This window comes from Ornithodoros turicata, chromosome 10, assembly GCF_037126465.1.
Source record: "Ornithodoros turicata isolate Travis chromosome 10, ASM3712646v1, whole genome shotgun sequence".
NCBI lineage: Eukaryota > Metazoa > Arthropoda > Arachnida > Ixodida > Argasidae > Ornithodoros > Ornithodoros turicata.
Window position 1 is genome coordinate 32,249,534 of NC_088210.1, and position 18,087 is coordinate 32,267,620.

The 18,087-nt window shown below is 47.3% G+C and overlaps 1 protein-coding gene across 4 annotated transcripts; it reads right to left on the minus strand.

The window, feature by feature from the left end:
- Positions 1 to 16: 16 nt before the first annotated feature.
- LOC135369930 (arginine-glutamic acid dipeptide repeats protein-like) lies at positions 17 to 16,777 on the minus strand. Of its 4 annotated transcripts, none has more exons than XM_064603526.1 (15): positions 16,590 to 16,777; positions 15,677 to 15,875; positions 15,038 to 15,118; positions 14,827 to 14,971; positions 13,915 to 14,010; positions 13,649 to 13,842; positions 12,809 to 12,958; positions 11,637 to 12,112; positions 8,904 to 10,439; positions 8,505 to 8,649; positions 8,125 to 8,426; positions 7,115 to 7,390; positions 6,336 to 6,678; positions 5,573 to 5,718; positions 17 to 3,660 (listed from the first exon to the last, which is right to left on the minus strand). In XM_064603526.1, exons 1-15 carry the CDS (start codon positions 16,661 to 16,663, stop codon positions 3,579 to 3,581), a joined length of 4,245 nt encoding a protein of 1,414 aa, XP_064459596.1. In that variant the 5' UTR covers positions 16,664 to 16,777; the 3' UTR covers positions 17 to 3,578. The 4 variants fall into 4 exon arrangements, with proteins under 4 accessions (XP_064459596.1, XP_064459598.1, XP_064459595.1 ...); XM_064603528.1 differs by having other exon boundaries at positions 6,363 to 6,678; positions 7,115 to 7,393; XM_064603525.1 differs by having other exon boundaries at positions 7,115 to 7,393.
- Between the last annotated feature and the right edge of the window lie 1,310 nt (positions 16,778 to 18,087).

Genomic DNA, 18,087 nt, shown 5'->3' on the forward strand with positions numbered 1-18,087 from the left:
TTCTGGCCTTTGTTCTTTGGGGGAAAAAATGTGAGGGCCTTTTTTTTATTGTTTTGCAATACAAGTACATGACTGTTAGGTGCCCGAATAGATAGAAAACTACATACGCTGCACAAGATATACATCACGAGAAACCTATTACAAAAATACTAGCGGAACTCTATGCAAAAACTCAAGACGATGTCCCTGCAGCATTTTTTTTTTTGCCTGTCTCACGTGTCCACAGACACTCGATTTGAACGAGGGACGTTTCTCTAACATTTACATAAACGTTCGTGACATGTACCCTCATGTGATATGTCTCAACTGAACAAACTAGACTCGGAACCAATGCCTCTCGTACAGGAGAGGCCGGTACTTTGAAATCAAACTAAGTAATGTATACAAAGGCACCGTCTGTACAGACACAAAAAATCATTTTTTTTGTTAGGCTGAATACTCCTAACAAGGAGGCGTACCACACTGAAAGACAACAACTAAGGAGAAGTCAGCCCTTGCCAAAGTTTTCTTGCACGAGCTTTGCACTTCGTTACCATTATTCTTTTTTTTTCCTTTGCTAACACGGTGCTATTCGCTGCCGTCGCGATGTGGTACCCCTTTTGCGGTACCTTTTTTTTTCTTGCGGGAAAGTTATTGAGAAAAATACAGACTCACTGTACAATGCAGTCACATTATTTACATCCATGAATAAATACTCTTACACAAGCAGCATTGAAGGACATCTAAATGCTCAGTTATTTCCATACACCATGTTTTTTTTTTTTTGTAAATGATACTTAAAAGAAAGGAGGCACAACAAAAATTTACACATCTCCTAAAACAATGCGCACGGACCAGCTCGTGGTCGGCTCGTTAAAAGGTTATTGGAGCTTGTAAAGAGGATTCTAGGACTGACACCTTTTGTTCATGTGTTGAGGTATGGAAGCACAGGCGAGGTTATTAAGATGGTGCATGTGCGTTATGGCTAGTGTTGAATGTTTTTTTTTTTTCTTCTCCTATCAATTCGATTTGTACACTGAATGGTGATTTACCGACCTTTCCCACACTCAGCCCCCCCCACCCCCCCCAACTTCATTTCAATGGCTCTTCAAAAATGGTTCTTGTACTCTTTGTATGCAGTAGAACCTTGGTAACTCGTCTATGAAGCAAGTTATCTGAATGGTTTCAGCGTGTGCCTTTTGTGTGATTTTAACATGTACAAGACCACCTACAACTGCCCCCTCCCCCAAATTAAAAAAAAAAAAATTCTTGACACACGTAACCCCTGAACATAAACCTAGCAGCAGTTTTCTGAAAGGTGTACATCACAGAAACATGTCAGCACCGAGGAATTTGTCTCTTCGATAAAATATACAGTTTGTGTGCTATGTGACTGATTCATAACACAGCATACTTCACAAAACATGTGCCCAATCAAAATGCATGCCAAGGAACACACACACGCATGCATTGCAACTGACAAGAAAACGATGTAGTACGAAGTGGTGAACAAAGTACGCCAATCCGGGGAGCACGTCGGCTTTTGGTCGGCTGCACATTTTGCACAATATGTCAAACATACGGATTCATGACCTAACAAAACTGCTGTGCTTTCGATTCAAACTTACCACACAGCCAGCCAGATTTGTGGCAGCACTCAGATTTCAAATTGTTGCATATAATCACATGAAGCACACACATATATATATATTTATATATATGTATAGAATATACTTTTTACAAAAACTTATCCGTACCTCCATACAAACAAAGACACGTTTCCTGTCACGTCTGCAACCCGACACCAGTCACTGAGCTTTTCGTTCACGCATCCTAGCCTTCATCGTAAAGGAAGCCTGTCACCGCGCGCTGCTCAAGTCGTCGTCTGCTAAGCGTCGTCTGCTTTCGAATCACCAGGGTTCCACTGGGCACTCAACCAGGGAAATAAAAAATAACACGAGGGGGAGAAAAAACTTGTACTATCAAAAACTGCACGCCTCTGAAGAGGAATTTTTTTTTTTACCTCCCCCGTTCCACGCACCCGTCCCTTTTTTTTTTTCTTAAAAAGTTGACACTTGCATACATTTGCATCGTTTTTTTTTTGTCTAGATACAGTCTCGTACAAACAAACCTTCGCGCTCGCACCTATGCAACTCGCGTTTCAATATTCATAACGAGAAATGTGTGTGAGAGAGAGAGAGATAGAGAGAGAGAGGAGCATACGAATGCAATCGCCCCCTTGCAATTCATCGTCCACGGAGGAGGAAAAAGCGTTGAGAGACAGCGGAGGCGTCGGTAAAAATCTCCAGCTGGCCCCGTGAAAGCAAGGTCCCCATGATGCATGTTTTGTTTTAAAAATCCGGGTCGCTATCTTATGTACACGCAGTGAACTGTACACATGCATACTCCTGCTATGAAAAAAAAACAAAAAATAAAAAAAACGATGTTGTGTGATGAAAGAAAAATTATCATAGGTAAACTGTTTGAGAGAGTCCACAGTCCCTGCAGTGGTTTCTGATGTGCTTATGTTCGTGTGTCAACGTGTAGTAACACAATTTTTTTTTCTTCACCCACGCTATGGTTCAACTGTAAGTAGCAGGTCTCTCCCATGCAGGAGACCTTGAATCTGCAGGACTACCTCAAATTCTGATCAACACAACCCGAATATGGCACAATATAAAAAAAAGGGGCTGTGTTGCCGCTGAACCTTCCTTCTTTGAAGCTTAATTTTTTTTTTTTAAATTGGCATTTTGAGATGCAGGAAGACTCGTTCTGAAATGTCCACGTATTGCTCTTAAATGTCTTAAAAAGGGGCACTTTCAAAATTCCACGAAGACCAATTTGCTGAAACTGCTTCGCTCAAAGGGAAGGCTGACAACGACGTGCCATACTTACTTCGTATCAAGGAAACAGATGTTGGATATGCAGAACGACACACGGAGTTTTTTTGCGGGAACATTACATGTACCAAATTAGCATTTGCTGCCCTTCATTATTTTTTTTTTTTTCATCAAACCATCGACAATCAAACCATCAAGTGCAGACATCTGACTGGAATAAAACTTTAAGGAAGCAGCATCAAACGCTTGATAAAAATTTTGATGTACCACCCATGTTAACTATACTGTGATCAACAAGAGATGCAGATAATGTCCATCAGGAATGGACGTCTGCAATGGTCGTCTGCAAGCCCTACAGCCTGCAACAAAACTTGTACTCATCAGCACCGACTAAAAACAGAAACATGGGCTAAAAGAAGGAGAAGAGTAAAAGGTACAGATGCTAAAACGTATCCCAAGAGTCACTGGAGAGCTTAAAAAAAAAGAAAAAAAAGGACAAAAAACACAGAAGTCATGTGTTGGCAACACTGCCCATCCCTTGCACACCTGCAGCGAAGGAAGGGGGGGGGGGGAATAAAAAGTAAGAGCCACACCTTTGAAGTCCTCTCTTGATCCTCGATTTTCGACACACAGAGGTCCCTTCGTCGGCACGTGACATTTAAAAAAAAAAAAAAAAAAAACACACACGCGCACACACACCCCCGACACGAGATATACCACAAGCTGCAGTCGTGTGTTGCCGTGGGCGGTGGGGCGTTATCAGTTCATAGGTGGCCTCCCCCCACGAGCTGCTTCTTCGAGCGTCCTCAGTTTCAGCTCCCGTTCCCGTTGCTGCTGTTGGCTGCAAGGAGCACGATGCAAGCACCCCTCTTAGAAAAACAATGCTGGCTTTTGCGCACCTCTCGTGTACATGCCGACCGTCAAGTTTACTGTATCTGCTCGACTACGAAGTCCAACGCGGGACATCCGAAGGAGGTCCGCCGGACGTCACACCATTACACATTGTGCGTCAATACTGGACGCCGCTCGGACGTTGGAAGGGGTCGCGTTCGATCGCGTACTAGTTTACGGCGGCTCACGTGTCACGAGACGTCCTGCCAACGTCCGTTCGATGTCCCACTGTTACACAATGGAGTGTCCATGCAACGCAGAAACAGGGTACAAGTGTTTCAAATACAGTAATGACAGCCCTGTTCAATTAACAGCAAAGTTTCTAATTTTGATTCCATGAGCCACCTTCCAGCTCGTTGATGTGCTTGCAGTAGTATCTTCTGCAATGCAATGATAACAGTACAGTGTAGTAAGATGCTGCCCCCTAACCTTATAGTGACCTCAGTCTTGCTAGTCAGTAAATATCTCGGCATCATTTTTGTCATAGTAATTTTTTTCTCTAGAGTCTTTACTACTAAACGGAGTAAAAAAAAACAACTCAAATTTATTATATAAATGAGAAATATAATACATATATAATATATATATATAATATTACAATAATAATAATATTATATAATATATATATATATATCATAATAAATACGTAACAAATATTGATGACAAATTCCCACCTATCCAGAACACGGGCCGACAAATCAATTCATGGTGCGCGTAATTCCCCATCACATCATCGAGAATGATGCGATGTTGAATGATGGGCTGTGAGTAAGTTCCAGCATAATGTGACGTTGAAATAATTTCTAGAAAAGTGCCGACCCATGATCCAGAGTAGGAGATGAGAAGAGGTAATATTCTTGCGAAGGTTTTGAAAGTCTCCGTATCAAATTTTACAAAAACTTCTCTGGAAACGAAACATTTTCCTGGTGTCCGGTATGCTAAAGGGCGACGAAAAAAAGACGAAACACCGGCTTGACACGACAGGCCACAAAATTTACTTGTAACGTTTCGACGCCTCTGCGGTCGTCCTCATCGGACAAACGCAAAGCAAAATGGTACAGATCCGAGACCAGCTGTATGCCTCCGTCATGTTCCTGTAGCATTACGGTAGGGGCCCCCTGTGGCTGTTGCAAGCATTGTTATCAGCATGAATGTACCAAGATTCCAGAAATGTTCCTACCCGCCCACCTATGTTCACGCGCCAAAATTTCTGCCTCTTCGGAGTTAAATCAAAGTTATTTTGCTTCGCGTTTGTCTGACGAGGACGTCTAATTCGTTACAAGTAAATTTTGTTGCCTGTTGCGTCAAGCCGGTGTTTCATCTTTTTTCGTCATGACCTCTCCTGGCTTTTGGCCTGTCTTCGTGCTAAAGGGTGTAGTTTGAAATCGGTACCATCAAATATCTGTACACTCTCATAAAGGGCATGCAGGTATGTGACACAAGAACGTTCCTGTATCCGCGTATTCACACGAGCGACATTCCCCCAGAAGCGGAAGATGCGAAAAGCGCCATAGCTTTCTGCTGTCACGTGAGCGCGGGCGCTCAGCGTCGTGTCTTCGCGTACACTGCTAACAGTGGGGAATATCCTGCGTCACAGCCACAAGATATTCCGAAGCAGACCACAGAAAAAGTCGCCGACGGCGTCGTCTGCTAAATGCTCAGTACGCCACTCCCCGGTATTCCGCACCGCGCGAATGCTCAGCACAACACGGGACAGAACTTTGGCTCCGTGAGCAGTGTTTTCGCTTTTTCTTCCGCCAGAATCTTCCGCTAGTACGTCGCCCGTGTGAACACACGGTATTCGCAGCAACACAAAAGATGAGGTACGACGCGGAGGAGGAAGAGAATAAGGGCGTACGTACCGCAGGTACTCCTCGTGTTGTGGCAGGAGCTGCGAGGGCCCCGGATGGGCCCCAAGGGCACTCAGGTGCACTAGACGCTCCCGTTCCAGAAGGAACTGACGCTGCAACTGCTCCTGATGGTGGGCTGCAGCCACTTGTGCATTCATCTATCCAAAAAAACATCTGCAGTTAATGCGGCTCAAGGTAACTCGGCTTGCCCAACAGGCCCGGCTCTCTTGACGATTAAACGGATATCCCGTATAAATATGTACGTATGTACAGATTATATATTTTTTTAGTCCTGAGGAGGGCGGAGCCACCGGCGCAATGCAGATAGTCCCCCTAACTAAATACCCTGAATATAAATAAATAAATAACCCCCTTCTCTCTCACTTCCTGTCCCTTCTTAGTCTATTTTTCATTCTAGCTATTTTATATATATATATATATATATATCTCAAGTATTTAATTAATTAGTAATAATAAGTATTTAATGTATTTAGTTATTAAGCAAGCAATTAATAATAATTAAATAAGTTAAGACTCTTCTAGGTATCTTCCGCCAGCAACTGACGTTGCAATTCCGAAAATTTTGAACTTTTTAGAAACGACTCAGATACGTCGCACAATCCGTCGTAGACTTTGGAAAAAATCTGCCTGGATTTGTGCTTGGAACGCTGGGAAGCCAAGCATCCCCACCCAAGTGATTCGCGCGCCATCCTCCCCAATAAACAAAGAAGAAGAAGAAGAAAAAAAAAGGGAGCGGATATGGGGCCGGACAAACCTTGTATGCAGCGGCTGCGGCACCCACCTGGTGGGCCAGCTGTTCCTCGTAAGGGCTGCGCATGAGCGCCGGGTGCATCAGGTCCTGGTGTCGCAAGCCACCAGCTCCGCCTCCAGGGGGCCCCCCCGTGCTCCCAGTGGGACCTCGGGACTGTTGCCCTCCCGGGTACCCTCCCAGCTGGGCAGCGTACGCCGAAGGGGGAGCACCCGCGGAGTCTGGGGGTCCGCTGCCAGGGGGCATCGCCATAGCCACAGCTGCTGAGAGCGGGTCGTGAGGATGCAGGTGCAGGTGCGTGTGGGCGTGGGCGTGCGTATGGGCGTGCAGCTCACCTGCCATCTGCAACCTGCAACAGGCATGCTTATTCGTCGCTGTGACGTAACAACTAAGAGTCAGCCAATCAGCATCGTGTTTTCAATGGCAGTAGCCAATCACAAGCGTCCTTTCTGCGGCCGTAACTATGGGGACGAGCGGCCATTAGCAACACCATTGTCGATAGAGAAAGCCTGCTTACTCTTCGACGCAATGCAACAACTTAAGGCGGGCCAATCAGCATCGTGTTTTCAACACATTTTTTTAAATATTTTTTTACCGCAATATTTTCTGGCAACCAAAGCAATTAGATCTTCTGGTTCCAATATCTTGGACTTTGATACCCTGTATATTCGGGACTGCTTTCTAGATGTAGCAGGTAGTTCGGAACAAGAAGGGGTCACCGCAACACTTTCACACGCAACGAAATGCCTAAACGCTTAGGGGGGTAAAAAAAAGGAGGGACCTACCTCAGGATGGGGTCAGCAGCCAGGGCAAGCCGCTCGGCAGAGGACGGATGGAGTCTGTCGTCGGGGAGCCCCAGGCGATCCCGCTGGTCACCGGGTCCGGGACCACCGGGTTGGTACATCGGAAAAGGAGGCATGGCCGCAGAGGCCGCTGCAGCTTGGTACCGTCGCTGCAGCTCCAGCCAGTGTGGATCATAGGGCAGGCGCGACTTGAGCTCCAGCTCCGCCTTCAGCTTGTCGTGCAGCTCCCGCTTCTCCAGCTCTAGGTCCAGCCGCAGGCTGCTGGAGAAGGAAAAAACAGCGAGGTTACGGCGAAGGCGACGCAAATTTGAGCTTCAAATTCAAACAGAAGTGTGTGTCTTGCTCTTGCTGGGCTATAAATCTATCGTTAATAAAACCCCTAGCTTTCTGCAGTGGAAAATTTACTTTAACGCGGAGTGGGATTTACAAATTCACGAGATTCCACAAAAAAAAAAAAAAAAAAGAAAAGAAAGTGCCGCATTCTTCCAAGATCACACACCGACTCATCGCTGGACAAAACTAGACTCCACGCTGTCTCTCTCCGGCTTTGCTGTCATTAAATTTCCTCGTGTCACGACACGTTCAGCCGTTGAAGTGCCAGCGTTATCAGCGGCGTCAGGCATTGCAGTTGCAACTGATCGGGTCTAACCCACAAAAGTGTCGCAGGTCGATTGAAATCCTTACATAATTCTGCAAGATATCGAATATTCTGCAAAAAACGGGCGTTTCTGAGGGAAACAGCAGGTTCTGCAAGACACGGCCAATTCCGCGAGATTTCGCGGAAAGCTAGGGGGCTCCAATTGCAAATAGTCTGTGTCGCCATGAAATCTTTTTGTTTTCCCTTGTTGTTGCTGTAAATACAGTTGATCAAATTCTGTTGATGAGGCAGTTTCTTTTAAGTTCCCTTAACACCCTTATTAAGCAGGATAAACCTGCGTCCTTTTTCATGCATCCACACTAGTGCAGAAACAGACGGAGACGAAGAGGCTTACTTGTCTCGAGAGGCTGCGGCAGCCGCAGCAGCGGCAGCGCCATACATTCCCAGCTGATAGTGGAGCAACACAGGGTCAACGGCAGCCGCCGCCGCGGGGTGGTTCCTCGACGGGTACCCCGGAGAAAAGGCAGCGTGGGGGCGAGCGTACTCGCTCAGCTGGCGCAGGGCAGGCGTGTCCGAGTAGGGGTGTGCCCCTCGGCTGTGGGGGGCACCTCTTACACTGCCCGGGAAGCCCAGATCGCAGGGGTGACCGCTGGGCCCAGGCTTGCCCGCCTCACGCTCCAGGGACCCCATTCGTTGCTGGAAAAAAAGAAAGGACCGGAAAGGGGCGTCGTTTAGACAGGGGTGGGGATCCCGCGGGGGCGTTGGAAGCCTAACCTTGGCTTCCTCCCGCTCCTTCTCTGCTGCCTTGCGGGCCCTCTCCTCCCGCTTCCTCGCCAACTTCGAATCAGGGACGGGTTTGAAGGTTAAATCCGTACGAGCGCAAGAGTTGTACTCCCCACGGCTCCAATGGCGCAGGAAGCTGCATTCCAGAGACACATCCAGTAAAGATAATAATAATAATAATAATGAAATAAAAAAGACACACCTTGGTGTGTGTCCAAAGTTAGACCTTGTTACAACCTTGTTACAACCAAAGTTACACCTTGCCACACAACTATCTCTAATATTGCCTCAGCAACTGGCCCCCGCCCACACAGACACTAACAGCCAAAGGGGGAAAAAAAAGAAAAGAAAAAAAAACATGCGTGAAAAAAAAACAGAAAGAAAACTCACATTGCAGACTGGCTACGGTGGCATTCGCTGTCTTCAACCTTGGGCTCTGGACTGGGTCCCCTCACCAGCTGCTGGGCCTCAGGTTCTTCCTCCTCCTCTTCCTGGTGATGCGGAAGGTGATGGGACGACGGGGGAACTTGGTGGTGGGACGAACGGTGGGAAGAGGGACCGTGCGACGACATGCCGCCGGGAGACGGATGGTGAGCCCTCTCCGGCGGTCCCCTAAGCGCTCCCGCGTCCAGCTGGGGCGGCAGGGGCATCGACACGGGCGCCATCCCGCTCCTCGACGTGGGCGGGGTGGACTTCGAGGAGCCCCCGCCGCCGTGGGCGGGAGGGGGGGCGGTGGGAGGGGCCAACAACTGGTGGTGCGGGGCAAAATGCAAGTGCGGGGAGTAGAGCTGGGGGGCAAAGTACGGGGAGTAGGCAAAGGCAGGGTGGTGCGGCGACGGAGCGTGGCCCCCCGGGGAACTCGAGGGCCTGCTCACGTGAGGAGCGAACCCTGCCATGTGGGGCATGCTCGATCCCGAGGAACTGACCGGGGCAAACTGAGGCGGAGGGGAGAACGGGTGGGGCTGGTGGGAGTAGGGGCTCGACGATGGGGGCAGGGCGGTCGACGTGGGTATGGACGACAACATCTTGGGGGTGTGGCCGCCCCGGGGGGGCGTGGGAGCTGCCTTGGGAGGGGAAGGAGGGGGCTCGGTCTTGACGTGGTGGGGAGCGGGACCGGGATAGTCGGGGGACGCCCGAGGAGGCTGCCCTGAGGCTCCAGCAACTGGGCCGGACGATAGAGATGATGCTGGCAAGGAAGACGGGGAGGACGAGACCCTGCCCAAAAGCGAGGGACTGTCCAGCCGCAGCGGTGGGGGCTGCGGCGGAGGCGTTGCCTCCTCCTTCACGCGGATCAGGTGGCTCTTCAGCGGAGGAGCCAGGCTTGGCGGAAGGAGGGACTCCACGGGAGGTGGTGGCATCGCCGACAGTGCCGCCAGCGACGGGTTTAACCCGCTCGGGGGCGGAGGGGTGGGCCTTCCCCTCATCGACGGTGACGAGACCAGCCGCAGGGGCACCGGTTCCTCCACTGCCTCCATCTTGATGAAGGACAGAGGGGCTGGCTCCGTGACGGCGGCCATGTTCGCTGGGGACGACTTCTCCGGCATTTCGGAAGACGGTGGCAGTGCCGGTGGTGGTGGGAGCAGCTGGTCGAACTTGTCTTCCCCTGGCTGTGGTTGGCTGAGAGGATGGGGAACCTGCATGGGGGAATGCACGCTGTGCATCGTCGTGAGCGCGGGTGGTGTGGGCACGTTGCTGCAGTTGAGGGGCGTCGGAGTTCTCCGGAGCGCGGGCAGCGGAGGAGGCGGGGACGGTTCCGGAGGGGGAGTGTCTGCCGTCAAGTTGGGGGTCTGGTGGGCTTGCGTTACCACCAGGGGAAGGGGAGATGGTGATGACTGTGGGTGTTGAATGACTGAAGGAGGAGGAAGAGAGGGTGGTGGTATTGGGTCCTCCTCGACGGGATTTAGGTTCTCGTGGTCTTTGGGTGCCCTGCAGTAGAAAAGATGAGAGATTACTTACTTAGCAGTTTGTACACAAATGCGGAATTTATGCACTCCAAGAACTGAAGAAATGCATCTTATCCTATGAGGAACAGGAGCAAATGATAAGACAAGTTCAACAAAGGCCGACGTAAATCACAATACAAATGCAACGCGTTCATTTAGCATGCTTAGCTTCACAGTACATGCGTGGTAATACACGCGCAAATTTATATGATCCGCGAAATTACAGTTCTGCGACAAGCAGAGGAGCTTACATCTGTGCAGCTGAAGCCAGCTAGTTTCTATTATGCGAGCTGCTGCAAGCGTGGCTGTCACTGGAGAAACTCCTAAAGATCACGTCACGAGTAATCACACCTTGCGATCGGATCTAGTGACACCCTTTTTTGCAAACGGTATTTCCCCGAAAACAGCTGGATCAGTGGGACCCAAAGTCATCACAACTAACACAGAACTTTGGAAACTGTCGTAAATGCATAAATATTCTGGTACAAAGTGTCAAGACAGATACCATGCGATCTCTTTGATGCACGGACTAAATATTAGTAATTGATACTCTGTGTCTACTGGTGTGTCACGTGTATTATGCCGAGTGAACCAAAGATTTAAGTCCGATCCAATCCAATCCAATTGGAATTGGCTTGAATCGGGCTCAGTTCAACTCGATTACACGCGAATTCTTGAAGCAAAATATAAGCCCCAAATTTACCCCCCCCCCCCCCCCCCGATTTCGTTAAAAAAATATAACTAGGGCCTGACTTTTTAGGGTTAAACCCGTATCCGCTCGATATTTACCCCCCGAACGAAATCTGTAAAATTTGGGTTTAACCAGAATCTACCCGAAAACATCCGGGTCGCGTGGCACACTCATAAGCGTGCATTAAAATAAAGTTTGATAACATTGCTAAACATTAGTTCCACGTTAAGACAAATTTTTATTAAACAAAAAAAAATCACCCGAATTTCTGACGACAGAATATGCCGTAACGGGATTTAACCCGAATACACCCGAATTTTCAAATGAAAAATATCACCCGATATTTACCCCCCGAATTTGGCCAAAAATAAAACCCGAAAAAGTCAGGCCCTAAATATAACCCGAAAAAGTCAGGCTCTTAGCTACGACGAGGCACACAATGGGGCAGTGACAACACAAGAGCCGCACACACAAAAAAGCATCACCCACCCCGAGAGCACCGTGAGAGGCACAGGTTCAGTCCTCAGGCAGGGCAACTCCTCCGATCCCCCTCTCATCGACTGGAGCGGCAATTGCTCCGGTTCGATGGGCTGAACTTGCGGCACTGCAACCGAAGGCTGCAGCGGGGTGAGCTGTTCGGGCTCCCTCTCCGGCACACTCTCTTCCCCGTTCTCCTCCGGTGGTGTCGCGCTTATTCCGTTGGTCGTCCCTTCCAACGGGGGCGACGGCGTCAGGCTCTCCGCGGACGTAGTCGAGGGCGTGTTTGCGCCTTTCCTCTTCTTGGAAACCCCGCGGTCTTCTTCCTCGGGCGGAGTCGCGGGCGTGGAACCGGCGACGCTGTCTTGTGAGGGTGGAGAGGGCTCTTCAAATGCAGGGGGTGAAGGCTCGCTCGGCTGGGCGGCCGGTGGTGGGGCTTCTTCCCGCCCCCTCTTCTTTCCCTTGGTTGGCGTTTCGGGAGCAGATTTCTGCGAGGGCAAAATACGGAAAGGGTGATTGATTGGTGTGATTGGTCACGCACCTGATGTCCTCCCCGCAGCTCGTGACCCGATCTACGGAGCTTCCCCGGGATTAAGAACTACATTTGTCCCCGCGCTTGTACGTAAGTGCTATTGGTACATGTCAAAACATTTGGCGAAGGTGTGTGGGTACTTTAAAATGGTGGAAATCTTTCACTTCTAAATGATTTTTCCATAAAATTAAGAAAAAAAAAAAATAGAGACTGTTTTCGCGTACATGCGTTGCAGTTTTCCTGGTCGACCGGGAAATCACTATTGCTTTAGAATCAAGAGTGTTAAATATTTTAGGAGTAAAATAAAAGTGTATGGTACATTTTAAACTTGTAAGCAAGCAGCAAAACAAATATCACACGCTACTTCGAACCCAACCAAATCTGCGTGCACACGAGTCTTAGCAGGTGGGGGATGTTATGAGGTCTGCTTCTTTTTTTCTTTTTTTTTTTTATGCACAACTTTCACAATCTATTGGTGAAAATTGCTATTTTTGCACACTTTTCGACTGCACTACAGATGTGCTACTTAGGTAAATCCTGCACTGCCTTGAAGCAACTGGAGTACCTATCTCATTAGGATCACACACATGTAATGGTAACAGAATGCAGAAAGATGGAACCAACTTGACAACTGTCTTCACATTTCCCTTACCTTCTTCTTGTCCTTGGTGTCTCCCGTTGCTGCGGCGCCAGGTGACTTCCGCCCGCCTCCCGTCGATCGGTTGCTGGGTGTAAGAGCGCCATCTGGCACGTCGGGACTCGCGGAGTCTCCGCTGTGTTTGTTGCGACCCTTGCTGTGGTTCTGCAAGGTTGACAGCGTCGCATTAAAACAAAGATCCAAAGCATCCAACCCAGCCATGGGTAAGTTACACAAAAGAAAGGTAACAAGTTAGTTTCAGAAAAGTTACAAAAATAGTACCTAAAAGTCACAAAAATAGTACCAAAAAGTCACAAAAATAGTACCAAAAAGTCACAAAAATAGTACCAAAAAGTCACAAAAATAGTACCAAAAAGTCACAAAAATAGTACCAAAAAGTTACAAACATAGTACCAAAAAGTTACAAAAATAGCAGCAAAAAGTTACAAAAATAGCAGCAAAAAGTTACAAAAATAGCAGCAAAAAGTTACAAAAATAGCAGCAAAAAGTTACAAAAATAGCAGCAAAAAGTTACAAAAATAGCAGCAAAAAGTTACAAAAATAGCAGCAAAAAGTTACAAAAATAGCAGCAAAAAGTTACAAAAATAGCACCAAAAAGTTACAAAAATAGCACCAAAAAGTTACAAAAATAGCACCAAAAAGTTACAAAACTAGCAACAAAAAGTTACAAAACTAGCACCAAAAAGTTACAAAACTAGCAACAAAAAGTTACAAAACTAGCAACAAAAAGTTAGTTACTCTCTTTGAAACGTAACTACAGTTACTGCATTGAAGTAACTTAGCTACTTTACAGTAACCTTCTAAGAAGAAAGACAACTCACGTGACAAACTCACCTCTTTATTCCTGCGCGTGCGCATGACATGTTTCCCATTGACAATGTCGCTGTTGTCCACTGGCTTGAAGAGGAACGGTGAGCTTTCGTGAGGGTCCCCCGATACGGGACGAAGGTCTCCCTTCTTCTGGGCTTGGCAGCACTCAGAGCACAGCAGGGAGCCCTCTTTCCCAGAGTGGAACCACTCCTTGGAGTCTACAAGAAAACAGGCAAGAGTTTGGTACAACCATAGGACACAACAGGCACAAGACAGAGAGAGAGACATACTTGTGGTGAGGCAACTTTGGCAGGTGTAAGACGGTACTTCCCGTGAATCAGAATCATCAGCTGACTCCTCGTCTTCGCTTGCTGAACTCGCATCCGCTGATGAGGAAGAAAGAAAATGAGACTCACTTATTATTTGCAAAATATTGTTTACCACAATTGATAAAAAGGAAAACACAAAGTCAGAAGCTAAGGACCCTCATGAGGGCGAAGCCCGAAAAACACTGAAAAACTTTTTAAAATGCAAGCTCTGAGTATTAAACTAAACACTGTGCATTCAGCACAGCCACTCAGAATGTAATGATCGCTTGAAAAGCAAGACACTTTTTTTACCGTATTTTACAGCTCCTTAAGTAAAAACTGATTTTCTGTCCAAGAACAGTATACAACTGGAACAGTTACAACATGCACAAAATGTGTCTGTTCTTGTACAAAGTTCAGAATCTGTATTATACAGAGAGCCTGAAGTTTTCGGGAAATATTTTTTCTCTAAATTCGGGGAGTAAAAATCGGGTAAATAAACATGTGCTCTAAATTCATGCAAATTTGGGTGGAAAAACTTCCAGTACGCTAAATTCAGGAAGAAATTGGGCTCAGTTACTCGAAGTAACTGAACTGGTTTGTAATATATGTATTTAAAATAAGTTGAAACGTGTCTATGTACAAATGGTGATGTAACTGCGTTTGCTGCCAAACAAGTTAGTACTTGTTAGTGCGCAAATCCTACAGACGTCTCAGTGAGGGCAATTTGCCGGGTAAAAATCGGGTTTCACCCTAAAGAGGCAACCTTCAATTTGGGGAAGAATCGGGTTAAGCCCTCAACTTCAGGCTCTAATTATACCCCTGCCAATTCCTGTAATGATCCACAGCTTCCATCAACAGTATTGAAAATAAATAAATAAATAAATGTCACACCAAATTCGCTCTGCGCCACTTTAGTGAGTCGGGATGATGGCCTGCTTCGCCGAAGCACATTCTGCCGCCGGTGCCTCCGGTGAGGCCGGGAAGTTGCCGCTGCCGGGGTTTTCTTCCACAGGTAATAGAACTCCACCAGGTCCGCCTTGGAAGACAATAGAGGGAGTCACACACCAGAGGGCACCGCGTCCCAACTCAAAACGCAACTCACTGTCTCTTTGTGAGAAAGCAGCTCTTTGCGTATCTTGAAGAAATTCTTGCCGTACTGTCTCAGACCCTTTACAAAGCGCTTCTGGAAATACGGAAATGACGGAAACACCATTTCAAGTGGACATAACACGAGGTATTCTAGTTACTGAGGTAGAATCTGCACACACTTGTTAAAAGAGAAAGTGCGCGTTGAGAGATTTTCAGAATAATTTCCTCGTTGCAAGACACACACAAACCCAGAAATCAGAATTACGCTAAATTAATCTCGTTACACTTAATTAATCTTCAGAATTAATATTGCGCATTCAGAGTGTCACTTCGTGATCTCTACTTTCACAACAGCTACTGAACGGACAAAGAGGGCAGAGAGGCAGTGTGGAAGAGAGTGTTATTCATTAACGGAAAAATGTACTTAACTGCCACATTTTCACATATAACATCGCGGGTTATTTGATAACGACAATTCCGTGTCTACTGGTGTTAAAGCAGCTACAAACTGCTGAAGCAAGCTATGAGATGAAACTCCCAACGCTGAAGAGATCCGGTTAAGGATGATTTACATTACGTCCAGGCGATATACAACGTGTATCTCCAGGTGGCGCCCCCTCAAAATCTTGCAACTTTTCCGTGTATGTGTTACCTGGTCCTCTTCAGTCCACTTCTTGTCGATACCTCTGGGCACAGGGTTCTTGACAAGGGCTTGGAGTGCCCGTCCCGTGTCGTAGTTGCTGTCGTGTAGCAGGTCCATTGCATTGATGGTGGTGTCGTCGCGCGACGCTGCAAGGCACCCGTCCTCCGCCGACCCCCCGTCACACATTCCCGCAAATGCTGCCATACTCCTGAAAACGCGCCGCTCGTCAGCCCTTTGGGACACAACATAGTAGGAGCGCAACCCACGGTCACCGTGTAATTTGGGAACAAAAATTCTAGGGTATTTCGAGGACGTTTTTAAGGCTCAGCCATCATCTTGCCTGGGGCGTACAGTGTAGTTCATCACCGGGGCTTCGCTTCAATGTTTCGAAATAATATATTATCAGCTACAGGTGTCGCGTGAGAGAATGCACGTGGATTGCGCGATAGCGGTCAGTTGCGCAAACATGAATGACTACTCCTGAATGTTAAAGATGAAAGAATAGAAAAAAAAAAAAAAAAAAGGTTGATGAACACAACAGAGGGTAATTTCTGCACTAACTCCTGAATGGTTTCAATATTATAGTTGTGACCCTGGAAAAGCAGAATTTGCGGTATCAGCTCCACGAGGATAAGAAGACGATGTAAAAATCCAGGGCTTTCGAGGACGGTGGATTTTTTTGATTTTTTTAGATTTTTATTTTTATTGTCAAGGAGTGTGTTAAAGGTAGGGGCCACAAGAAACTAGAAACAGGACGAGCGGAGACGAAAAAATATCGTACCACTTAAAACAGATATCACTAAAACTATGCCACCGCGAAGCATAAGTTCAGACCATCCGAGCATTATTGTGGGTGACAAAATCTGTTGCTACACATTTGTTGCCACATTCCACGGCCGTGCCCTTAAGCTCGAAGTCTCACCTAGCAGCCCTGAGGTACATCATGAGGTCGCAGTCGGGAACACCGGGAGTCCATCGGAGCTCCTCCCGGGGCATGCTGTCCTGCAGCTGCAGTGGAGCCGTGGGGGGCCGCAGCTCAGGCAGGCGTGCCTGGTGCGCGGGCCCCACTCTGATCTCCCCCTGGCCCGGGGGTGGCCCCGTGTCCCCCGCCACCCTGGCCCCCCAACTACTGGCACAAACACCGTTTCTGCCAGCTGCTGCTGCTGCTGCGGCTTTCCTGTTCCTTCTTCTCGACCCTCCAGTTACCGCTGAGTGGCCAATGGCCTCAGCGTGTCTCTTCGCACCGTCTGCGCTCCCCAGGTGACGGTGTCCGTCTCCCAGGGACAGCTGCGTGGAAAAAGCGACGTCACCGTTAACGCCGTACGAGCTTCTGCCGGAGCTGTGACAGCATGTGGTAAAATGCGAACGCAGAACGCGAGACAAAGGGATTAGAAAGGGATGTGAAACAATACCTCTACTTTTGAAAGAATAATTTTTATCCATTTGTTTCCATTTTAATGGAGAAGACTCAAACAAAAAGTGACTGTCTTCACTTGATAACGCGCAAGCCCCTCTTTTTACGAGGCACATAGAGGTACAGTAAATATGCACAACTTCATGATAATGTCTGGCTCAAGTCGTATAGAATATCTTGTAACCTTCAAACAAAAAAAAAAAAAAAGAAAAACGTATCCCTGAACAGCAAACTTTGCAATTTTTGTATATATATATATATATATAGGGTGAGGTAAAAGGATTTCTCGCCATTTCAAACAACCAGGTCATTCACTAAATAACGTGTCACTTTTTATTCTCCAGTCAAATTTTAGCTCAGATCGGTGCAGGGAACAACGCGAATCTTATCTCATTTACAAATTCCAATCAACCATTAACGAAGATCTGGGAGCACTTTCAACGGTAAGAAATTTGGCCGCCTAGATGAGCTACACTTTCCTCCTTTTCGTTTCCCTTCTGTTTTTTCTTGCTTTCTTTCTTTTTGTTTTTTTTTTTTTCCAGCAAAGTTTGAAGCAGCGCTCACCCTTCCCGGAATTTTCCCCAAAGCGGACAGTGACCTACGGTGAATGACATCACCACCCGGACTTGACCTTCTGGAATATTCCCGAATCTGACTCACTGACAAACGCCTGTGGCGTGCCCGTACCTATTATGACGTCATGTAGCAAACCTATTTAAGAAATGTGTAATCAGCTACGCATCTTTTGTCCTGACGAAGACAGTGCCACTGTCGAAACGCCGACCCCTTGCCCATTTTACTTTTTAACGTCTCCCCATGTAATAAACTAGTGTTTTTAACTTCCCTAAAATCTGTTTCCGCGTCTCTTTTTGAACTATATATATATATATATATAAAAAAAGAAAACTTTACAGTTGCATGACAAAAGGTTTCTGCAACACATTTTTTTGTTTTTAACTGTCTGTCTCCGAGGATGACGCGTGCGCCTCTATAGGTAGTTGGAGGG